This window comes from Micropterus dolomieu, linkage group LG03 (assembly GCF_021292245.1).
Source record: "Micropterus dolomieu isolate WLL.071019.BEF.003 ecotype Adirondacks linkage group LG03, ASM2129224v1, whole genome shotgun sequence".
NCBI lineage: Eukaryota > Metazoa > Chordata > Actinopteri > Centrarchiformes > Centrarchidae > Micropterus > Micropterus dolomieu.
The window spans coordinates 35124660-35136008 of record NC_060152.1 but is presented as its reverse complement, the minus strand read 5'-3'; the positions used below and the strand labels follow the sequence as shown (position 1 = coordinate 35136008).

General features: G+C 51.2%; 2 protein-coding genes across 2 annotated transcripts in view; one reads left to right on the top strand and one right to left on the bottom strand.

The window, feature by feature from the left end:
- The window catches only part of LOC123968645 (DNA-directed RNA polymerase III subunit RPC7-like), a 5346-nt gene extending 1682 nt beyond the window's left edge, over window positions 1-3664 (top strand). The window contains exons 9-13 of the mRNA XM_046045510.1: window positions 1585-1669; window positions 1756-1812; window positions 2038-2132; window positions 2218-2358; window positions 3319-3664. Of these exons, the coding sequence (XP_045901466.1) occupies window positions 1585-1669; window positions 1756-1812; window positions 2038-2132; window positions 2218-2358; window positions 3319-3405 (465 nt within the window). The 3' untranslated portion in view covers window positions 3406-3664. The remainder of the gene's footprint in view (window positions 1-1584; window positions 1670-1755; window positions 1813-2037; window positions 2133-2217; window positions 2359-3318) is intronic.
- A 2300-nt stretch (window positions 3665-5964) lies between these two features.
- LOC123967708 (thioredoxin-interacting protein-like) lies at window positions 5965-9148 on the bottom strand. Its single transcript, XM_046043897.1, has 7 exons — window positions 8594-9148; window positions 8043-8118; window positions 7809-7956; window positions 7024-7236; window positions 6788-6934; window positions 6372-6701; window positions 5965-6266 (listed from the first exon to the last, which is right to left on the bottom strand). Exons 1-7 carry the CDS (start codon window positions 8859-8861, stop codon window positions 6219-6221), a joined length of 1230 nt encoding a protein of 409 aa, XP_045899853.1. The 5' UTR covers window positions 8862-9148; the 3' UTR covers window positions 5965-6218.
- Between the last annotated feature and the right edge of the window lie 2201 nt (window positions 9149-11349).

Genomic DNA, 11349 nt, shown 5'->3' with positions numbered 1-11349 from the left:
TAACGCGCACGCACGCACTGTAACACACGCACTGTAACGCACACACGCACTGTAACGCACGCACTGTAACGCACACACACACGCACTGTAACGCGCGCGCTGTAACGCACGCACTGTAACGCGCGCGCACTGTAACGCGCACGCACTGTAACGCGCGCACACTGTAACGCACGCACGCACACTGTAACACACACACACGCACTGTAACGCACACACACACGCACTGTAACGCGCGCACACGCTGTAACGCGCACGCACGCTGTAACGCACACACACACTGTAACGCACACACACACACACTGTAACGCACGCAAACACACACTGTAACGTGCGCACACACACTGTAACGCGCACGCACGCACTGTAACACACGCACTGTAACGCACACACGCACTGTAACGCACGCACTGTAACGCACACACACACGCACTGTAACGCGCGCGCTGTAACGCACGCACTGTAACGCGCGCGCACTGTAACGCGCACGCACTGTAACGCGCGCACACTGTAACGCACGCACGCACACTGTAACACACACACACGCACTGTAACGCACACACACACGCACTGTAACGCGCGCACACGCTGTAACGCGCACGCACGCTGTAACGCACACACACACTGTAACGCACACACACACACACTGTAACGCACGCAAACACACACTGTAACGTGCGCACACACACTGTAACGCGCACGCACGCACTGTAACACACGCACTGTAACGCACACACGCACTGTAACGCACGCACTGTAACGCACACACACACGCACTGTAACGCGCGCGCTGTAACGCACGCACTGTAACGCGCGCGCACTGTAACGCGCACGCACTGTAACGCGCGCACACTGTAACGCACGCACGCACACTGTAACACACACACACGCACTGTAACGCACACACACACGCACTGTAACGCGCGCACACGCTGTAACGCGCACGCACGCTGTAACGCACACACACACTGTAACGCACACACACACGCACTGTAACGCACGCAAACACACACTGTAACGTGCGCACACACACTGTAACGCGCACGCACGCACTGTAACGCACACACGCACTGTAACGTGCACACACACACGCACTGTAACGCACACACGCACTGTCACGCACACACACGCACTGTAACACACACACTGTAACGCGCACACACACGCACTGTAACACACGCGCACTGTAACACACACACACACGCACTGTAACGCGCGCACTGTAACGCACGCGCACTGTAACGCACGCACACTGTAACGCACACACGCACTGTAACGCACACACGCGCACTGTAACGCACACACACACGCACTGTAACGCACACACGCGCACTGTAACGCACGCACTGTAACGCACACACGCACTGTAACGCACACACGCGCACTGTAACGCACACACACACGCACTGTAACGCACACACGCGCACTGTAACGCACGCACTGTAACGCACACACGCACTGTAACGCACACACGCGCACTGTAACGCGCGCACTGTAACGCGCGCACTGTAACGCGCGCACTGTAACGCACGCACTGTAACGCGCGCGCACGCACTGTAACGCGCACACTGTAACAGTAACAATCAGCTGACTGTGTTTCCAGATGTGGAGAGATACTCTGATAAATATCACAGCAGTGAGCCGACAGACGGAACGACAGACTGGACTCCAGGTGAGACGCCACCATCATCATCGTCACCGTCATCATCGTCCGTATTAATTATTATTATTGATGACTTGTTGTTGTTTTTGACTCAGACTGGAAGAGATTCCCTAAAGAGCTCAGAGTCCACGTGAAGAAACCTGCCAGAGATGGTGAGTACGCAGTACATGCAGTACATGCAGTACAGACTATGTAGTAGCAGTACGTGAGCTGAAACGGGCTCCGTTCTGTCAGTGTTCCTGATGTTTGAACAAACTTTATTAAGACGGACAGAAGGACGCGCTGAGCCTGCTCCGCTTCAGCCGCTGGATGTGTTGGTGATTTCTTGGTGGATGAGTTACTGTTGGGCGTGTGACGCCCTGCTCTGTGTTTCTCAGGTGTTTCGGCAGCAGGCGGTCACTCTGACAGACTTCAGCCTGCTCAGAAGAAGAAACGAGTGAAAGAGAAAGAGGAAGTGCTGCTCAAACTGGAGGTGAGACTCCGGTGACAGGAAGTAGCTGCAGTATCTCCAGATCCTCAGTCCAAACTAAACACCTTTCCACCTTAATGTGTATCAGTGTCTGGAAAAGAAGGAGGAGCGGGGGAGCTCGGGAGAGGAGGAGGAGGAGGAGGAGGAGGGAGGGGAGAAGAAGAAGAAGAAACCAGAGGAAGAGGAGGCCGAGGGAGAGGAGGAGTACGACGAGGAAGAGTTTGAGGAGGTGAGAGGTTTTTATTAAAACAAGGTTTTTATGAATGAACTTTGGTTTGTTCAGCGGCAGCACTGGGGGGGGGGGGGGGGGGCGTTCAGTTCAGCGAAATGTAAATCATTCAGGAAATGATGTCATTGTGTGTCCAAGCTGTTTTCATGAGGTCTGAGGACAGGAAGCCGCTCAGCTCCGGGATCTGCAGTCAGTCAGGACTGTTGATTGATTCATCAGCCTGAAGCCTGCAGAGACGGAATCAGCTGCTCATTCACATCCTCAGACGTCAGCGTGAAACCCTCCAGCTGTTCAGTAAAGACACACAAACATCAGTTTAATGATAGTGATGCGGTTCCTGATGAACCTGATCTGATGCAGCACGCTGTTTCTCCGTGTGACGCACGCAGCTGGAAGACGATACATCAGTTTTACGGTGTAATATTGATACGATTGGACGTCCAGCTGACCTTAAATGCAGTGACGGGAAGTTAGAGGACGCAGACACAGTGGACATTGTACAAGAATGGAGCGACAGTAACGCACCGCTGCAGGTGACTTTATAAAACGTGCTGCTGATGGAGAAAGACAGCAGAGATGTACAGGAAGGGGCGGGGCCGGCAGGTGTGTACAGGAAGGGGCGGGGCCGGCAGGTGTGTACAGGAAAGGGTGGGGCCGGCAGGTGTGTACAGGAAGGGGCGAGGCCGGCAGGTGTGTACAGGAAGGGGCGGGGCCGGCAGGTGTGTACAGGAAGGGGCGGGGCCGGCAGGTGTGTACAGGAAGGGGCGGGGCCGGCAGGTGTGTACAGGAAGGGGCGGGGCCGGCAGGTGTGTACAGGAAGAGGAAGGTGAGGAGAGAGGCAGCAGATTCAGCTAGTGACTAAACACTGAAGTGGAACTCGCTCGCCGCCGCTGAGAGCATTTAATGTAAGAACATGACAGTTTGATGTTGAGCTCTGACCTTTGACCTTCTGCTCCGCAGGAGACGGACTACGTCATGTCGTACTTCGATAACGGGGAGGAGTTTGGTGGAGACAGCGACGACAACATGGACGAGGCTATTTACTGAAACACCAGCACGTCTGCTTCTGTCTCCATAGAGACGAACCGTCCAGCAGCTGTTTGACTTTTTACTGTTTCTGAAAGGGATGAGTCAGCAGAGGGAGCCCGCCAGGAGCCGCCAGGAGCCATGAGGAGCCGCCAGGAGCCCTCTGCGTTCATGTCGTTCCAACGTTTTTTAACTTTTGTATCTGTGTTTTATGTTTTTATCAGAAAAGTGAATTCTGTGTGTTTGTTGTGGCTGTTGGGTAATAAACGGCTACACGAGGCGTTCAGGGCGTGGTGGGAATATTGAGCTCTCAGAGGCTGATCAATACAACCAAACACTTGATTCACAGTTAGTCAGTAAAACAGAAAGGAAATGTTGATGTGAGGAAAAGTATTTTAGCTTCATGTTGTTTCCTAAAAGTTTTTACTGCAAAGCTTCATCCTGACATCAGAACGTCGTCTTTAATCAGGTGGAAGAAAAACTCGATCATTTACTTCAGTTTAAGTACTAATCTGTGTGTAAAACACAAAATACACACACTGAAGAATGCGTCATTGACAGTACTAATACTGCAGAAATACTCTGTTACAAGCAAGTATTGGCATCAAAATACACTCAAAGTACTCATTATGCAGACCAGCCCATTTCAGAATAGTAATATTATTACTGGATTAAATCTGAGCTCATGAATAATATCTGGATATTTTAGGCTCGATATCTCAATAAATACACATTCTGTCTACAATAACATCCTGTTATAGACCCTGATGCATTGCTGCAGATTAAAGTACCCGACAGGACACGACGCATCAGACGTACCTGAGGCGACTCGTTGTACCTGCATCTGAAGTAAGTGAAGTGATCCAGTGAGAGTAGAGGAGAGAAAAGTACAGTGGAAATATTCAAGGAAAGTACAAGTACCACAAAAGTATACTTAAGTACAGATAATTAGTCCCGGCAGTGAGTACCGACAAAGCTCCGTAAAGAGCCTGCAGACCGGCTCAGGACTGCAGTTAGGATCAATAATCGATGTGTTCCCTGCTGGGAGTTCAGGTCAGGAGGTCTTGGGTTCCTGTCGTGGTGGCGGGCTAAGAAGGAGGACTCTCAGGCTTGGTCGGTCCAGGGGTCTCCTGGAGCAGCAGGTACTGGGATGCCAGGGTGTCAAGTGGTAACTGAACCAGACCAGGGTGGTGGTTCCATTTTTAAAAAGGGGGACAGGATCCTGTGCTCCATGTGGAGAAGCTGGAAACTGTCCTGTAACGATGTGGATCAGATCTATGACCTGGTTTACGCTCCAGGTTCAGATTGTCCCGCTGACTGACAGCAGCGTGAACCCCTCCCCAGACTAAGTTGGTTGATAACGCGTTAATAATCGTCTCGGCTGTGACTGGCTGGTGGTGTGTTCGCTGTCGCTGGTTGAAGTTAACGCTGAGCTGCAGCAGCACGTTGTCCTCAGTCGTGACCTCTGACCTCCTTTTGACTCAGAGCTAACGTTAGCATTAGCTCACTCATTCCAAATGTGGAAACAGAAAGAGGAGCGCTGGCGCCGACTCAGACACCCGATCACGCTCTGAGCGAGTGACCCCGGGGCCTCGACCAATCACACGCGGTCTGGGATCAACCGCCGACCAATCAGAGCAGAGAGGCCACGCAGACGGAGGAGAATAAGGGGGGGGGGGGGGTCTGGAGGCCAGCTGTAACACGATGAGTGTCAACGTGCGGGACGTGGTTCTGTTTCAGGCCCTGCAGGTCCGGCTGCTGTCAGGGGTCCGGCTGCTGTCAGGGGTCCGGCTGCAGGCGGAGTAAACAGCAGCATCGGGTTACACGCGCACACATCTCTGACACAGAATGCATTCCCTAACCTGAACCCTAAAACCAAGTCTTGACCCTCAAACAGCCCTTTAAACATCGTGAATCACACGTCTGCAGTGTGCAGCGAGCGTCCACGTGCTGTGTTCTGACTGCAGCTACAGTCTGAACGCTGAAGTGGGTCAGAGGTCTCAGACCTTGTTCAGACCGACAGGGTTCAGGTTTTATAAAAACACCTCGGTGACGAGACGTCGTCGTTAACTGAAGTATTCAGACCCTGACAGCAGACACCGCGGTGTAAAAGTATTCATCTACTACGTGGCGCTGATGGCGCAGTGGATAAGACACATGCCTGTTGTGAGAGAGACCCGAGTTCAGTTCCACCCGTGTGTCCTTAACCCCTCGCTGCTCCTGAGGCGTGCGACACGTGTAATAATACATGTAAGTACTTTGAAACTGTACTGAAGTGCAGTACCTGAGTAAAAGTACTTTTCCTTCTGCTGAGTCTTTATAATCATTGAGACGTTTGTGAGGTGAAACTTGGCCGACTGGGTTCATGGAGGCACTTTGGAAGGTTGATTATTTCCTGTTGTATTAATGATACCGTGTTTTATGCTTTTATTTTATTTTAGATGAACAAAATCTCAACAAACACGGTTAAATAAAAACAACAGTGGCGTTCTGTCTCACGGCGTCGCACTTCACCGGTTTCACGCCGGGCCGGCCTCTGTGGAAAGCGACGGTTTGTCCTCAGAGAAACACGGACGCAGATTTAAAGTCATGAACTGATTTATTAGTAAAAAAATAAACATCTGCATTTATTTACATGATATTTACAGCTGGAACTTCCTGAAACTGTCGTAGAAAAAACTTTTCACAACAAAACAAAGTGCCAAAGCCGGGAGACGGCGAGTCGTGGCGGTCCTGGGGCTCGGCTGCTGTCCTGAGGGTCACCGGCGGGCGGGCGAGCTCAGGCGGTCGGCCCCGTCATGCCGGCGGCCGTGTGGCTGGAGCAGAAGTCGTACTCAGAAGACCTGAACAACCTGAGGAGGGTTGACGGCGCCCTGATCGACCTGAACACAACGACAGGAAGAGTCTATTATAGCAGCGGGGTAAAAGAGGACGTGCAGAGATCTGAACAGGAGACGGACTAAACCATCGATGGCGGCAGGGCTCACCTCGCTGTAGGCGGGGGGCGGGGGGTAGTACACCTCCGGCGCTCTCATGAAGAGCCCGCCCTCGTCCTCGTCGTCCTCCACACCGTCGTAGTCCTGGAGCAGCGGGGTGCGGGGGCCGTCCACCCTCAGGTCTCTGTGGATGTTACTGTAGCTGGGAGGGGCCGAGGGCAAGGAGGACCAGCTGCTCAGGGACCCGGCCTGGCTGCTCAGGGACCCGGCCTGGCTGCTCATGCTGCTGGTCCTGCTGCCCACGCCGCTGAACGGGATCGTCCCGATGACCAGGGGCAGCTCCAGGACCAGCTTCTCGCTGCCGGGGATGTGCAGGTAGATCTGGGGGAGCAGGCGCAGGTTAGCACCCGACCTCGTGTACGTTTGTTAAGTACTGATCTATGCTGATGTCATCGACCACGACTCACCATGAGGGCGTAGTCCACCTTGATGATGTCACAGCCGAGCAGCGACGGCTTCAGTTTGGGGACTCGGATGGTCTTCCCCTGCCACATGTCGCACATCCCGGAGATGATGTGGTTTCCTCGGACCGCCGACAGTTTCTGACGAAAAACCTGAACAGAGTAAAAGTCAGAGGTCAGAGCTCCTGTCAGCGTTCGGCCCGTCGCGGCGTCAGGAAACCATCCTCGTGTCCGGGCGTCACCTTGGTGTGTCCGTCGGCCACGTACGAGTGTTTGGCGATGATGGCGGCCTTCGGGACCACGATACGGGAACAGGTGTTCTCAAACTTGGCGCTGATGTTGATGTCTTCTCCCTCACAGAAGCCCTTCCTGTCGATCCGAGCGCTGACGGACACCTGGCCGTCAGGGATGAACATGCAGGTGACCTTCTTCTGTCTGGAGGCTGCAGCCGGAGCCTGAGGAGGACAGAGAGCTCAGTAAAGATCCAGACCACAATACACGGACTAATGGCCTGTCAACAAACTCAGTTCTGGTTCTGCTTGTTAGAAAAAGCCTGGTGGAACCCAGAGGAACCTGAGACTGCTGGTTCTGGCTTTATGTCGATAACAGATCGCGGAGGTCGTTCAGATGTCTGCCACGTGTCGGGTTTAGTGGGCACAACCCCCCCAGAACCAGAACCGAGAGGATGAGGGTGGTTCAGAGGTTCTAATCGGAGCTGCTGGTTCAGCACTCTTCAACACGTGGACCGGGGATCGAACACCCGACCCTGTGATCAGTGGACGACCCGCTGACGGTCGGCCCGGTCGCATGTTCAGGAACGTTCTGCGAGTGAGATGGTGATCGCGCACTGTTTGTTGTTATTGATCCCGTCCTCACACTGCGCCGTTTAACCAATCAGATCTAATTACAGACGGCGTGTTGTTAGTTAGGTGACTCAGCGTGACGACGGGCCCCGAACCAGGAAACTGAAATCGGACTCGGCGGATCCTGACACCGGGTCAGCTGGACGTGTTGGTGTGTTTCGTACCAGCAGGTCGGGTCGGTTCACATCCAGCGGCTCCTCCACCTCAAACTCCCTCTCACACTGCAAAGCATGCTGGGAAGGCTTGTCCAGCACCGCCCGCACGTAGTAACGGACGTAGCCGAACTTTCCTTTGTAGGACGACACCAGGCGCCTGAAACCAGAGCAGAGGTCACGTCAGGATCACCTGCTGCGATCAGTGACAGATATCAGATCCGCTGTAATCGATGTGGGACTCACCCGGCCGCAGGAAGCTCGAAGCCGAACTGGAAGCTGTAGGTTTTAGCCGGCTGCAGCAGGAAGCAGCCGTCTGAGCCTGCGGACAAACGCCACCACGTCATCGATCGATACAGAACCGATCATCCAATCAAGTTTTATTTATATAAATCACAACAACAGTTGTCTCATGTCTGGACCGAAGTCTGTGGTGTTCTTTACAGAGAGGGATCGTGTTTATCATTAGAAACAGATCAACAAAATAAACATTTCGATAGAAACATTAGCAGCCGATTCGTTGCAAATAAATTAAATCAAACATTTATTGAACATGTTATTTTGTTATTGAGGAAAATATTGTGATAATTACCATCATTGTTTTTTTGCGCAGCGCGGAGTCAAATCTCACTTCAAATTCATATAGAATTAAACAACAAGAGAGTGGAAATAATCGATCCACGTGAACAAATCTAATATTTCTGCTATTTATTTAAAGGCTCATTCCGACATATTTCACATGTTGGGATTTAACTCTACTGACAGTACACAGAGTACAAATACACGCTGCTGTGTACCTTTACTGAGCTGCTCCTCCAGCCGCAGCTCCTCCTCGTACTTCAGGTACTCCACCTCCTGGCTCCGGTTCTTGCGGTTCTTCCCGCCGCGGTGCTCCACCCGGGCGCAGCCGGCGGCGGTGACCCTGAGGCCGGTCACCCTGCAGGGCTGAGCCGCCTCCAGCAGCACGGAGCCGGACAGCTTCTCCCCGCTGCTGTAGAAGGACCGGCCGGGGTCCGAGAAGACCAGCTGGAAGACTTTCAGCTTGTTCCCCGGAGACAGAACCATGACGGTGCCGGTACTGGTGTAACTTAAGGTTCCGAGACCGGTGATCACAATAAAACAACTAATCTAATTTAATTAGATGGGAAATAAAGTGATAATAATGAAATAAAATATGGTCATAACATTTGATGAACTCCGTCACAGAGATGATTTAAACTCGAGATATTTACGGTAAACAAATACAAACGGGCTGTTTGGTCGTCAGTTTCGGTGTCCGTGTCGGTAAACAGTTTGAGGGCAGTTATATACCGGCGGGGGGATCCCGGTGTCCGTTACCTCTCGTCGAGCAGCACGTGCACGCGGCGTGGACACGCCGAGCCGCTGGAGGGTGGAGCTCTCCGATTGGCCAGCGCGGGCTGTTTGGGCCACTGCAGCCAATCAGAGCGCAGAGCGGACGCGTGGACAGCTCGTGGCGCAGGCTGCGCCGCTAGCGGGCCAGAATGAGGGGCAGCGCGCGGGAGTCAGATTTACTGACACCTGCTGCAGAAACAGCGACAATAAACAACTGGGACTCTATTAATATCCGTTTATGGGAAAACGCCGCTCCTTCCACTGAAATACAGTCATGTCCCGATATTTAGTCTCAGCTCCACTGTGTTGCTGTTAAAAGTCTGGATGTCACACATCTGGGTGTGGCTGTATTTTACAGTCCAGTAAGTTCCTAATAAAGTGACTGATGTGACCAAGAGTCTGACCAGAGCTGTTAAATAAGATGATCTTACTTAATAACTCTGAGTTAGATAATAAAGTTCAGCTGAAATGAAGAGATGTTACATTTTTCCTCATCATACTAATAACAACGCTAGGACTTACTAGCTGCAATACTTCTTGTTATTGTGTCTTCTACAAACTGATATCGATGAAGATGATGACTGGGACCTTTAGTCTGAGTCTGTTAGCATGATAGCATGTCCTGGGACCATCTATGACTGGGACACATTGACTTTAGAGACCATCTATGACTGGGACACATTAACTTTAGGGACCATTTAGGGACCATCTATGACTGGGACACATTAGCTTTAGGGACCATCTATGACTGGGACACATTGACTTTAGAGACCATCTATGACTGGGACACATTAGCTTTAGGGACCATCTATGACTGGGACACATTAACTTTAGGGACCATTTAGAGACCATCTATGACTGGGACACATTAACTTTAGGGACCATCTATGACTGGGACACATTAGCTTTAGGGACCATTTAGGGACCATCTATGACTGGGACACATTAGCTTTAGGGACCATCTATGACTGGGACACATTGACTTTAGGGACCATCTATGACTGGGACACATTAACTTTAGGGACCATCTATGACTGGGACACATTGACTTTAGAGACCATCTATGACTGGGACACATTGACTTTAGAGACCATTTAGGGACCATCTATGACTGGGACACATTGACTTTAGAGACCATCTATGACTGGGACACATTAGCTTTAGGGACCATCTATGACTGGGACACATTGACTTTAGAGACCATCTATGACTGGGACACATTAACTTTAGGGACCATCTATGACTGGGACACATTAGCTTTAGGGACCATTTAGGGACCATCTATGACTGGGACACATTAGTTTTAGGGACCATTTAGGGACCATCTATGACTGGGACACATTAACTTTAGGGACCATCTATGGCTGGGACACATTGACTTTAGAGACCATCTATGGCTGGGACACATTAGCTTTAGGGACCATCTATGACTGGGACACATTGACTTTAGAGACCATCTATGACTGGGACACATTGACTTTAGAGACCATCTATGACTGGGACACATTGGCTTTAGAGACCATCTATGACTGGGACACATTAGCTTTAGGGACCATCTATGACTGGGACACATTGACTTTAGAGACCATCTATGACTGGGACACATTGACTTTAGAGACCATCTATGACTGGGACACATTAGCTTTAGGGACCATCTATGACTGGGACACATTAACTTTAGGGACCATTTAGGGACCATCTATGACTGGGACACATTGACATTAGAGACCATCTATGACTGGGACACATTAACTTTAGGGATCATCTATGACTGGGACACATTAGCTTTAGGGACCATTTAGGGACCATCTATGACTGGGACACATTAGTTTTAGGGACCATTTAGGGACCATCTATGACTGGGACACATTAGCTTTAGGGACCATCTATGACTGGGACACATTGACTTTAGAGACCATCTATGACTGGGACACATTAGCTTTAGGGACCATCTATGACTGGGACACATTGATTTTAGAGACCATCTATGACTGGGACACATTGACTTTAGAGACCATCTATGACTGGGACACATTAGCTTTAGGGACCATCTATGACTGGGACACATTAACTTTAGGGACCATTTAGGGACCATCTATGACTGGGACACATTAGCTTTAGGGACCATCTATGACTGGGACACATTAACTTTAGGGACCATCTATGACTGGGACACATTAACTTTAGGGACCATCTATGA

Coding starts and splice junctions, on each gene's coding strand:
- LOC123967708 (XM_046043897.1), bottom strand. CDS start 8,861: ATGGTTCTGTCTCCGGGGAACAAGCTGAAAGTCTTCCAGCTGGTCTTC. Junction 7,957..8,042: donor TTCGAGCTTCCTGCGGCCGG/GTGAGTCCCACA, acceptor CTCTGGTTTCAG/GCGCCTGGTGTCGTCCTACA. Junction 7,237..7,808: donor TGAACCGACCCGACCTGCTG/GTACGAAACACA, acceptor TGTCCTCCTCAG/GCTCCGGCTGCAGCCTCCAG.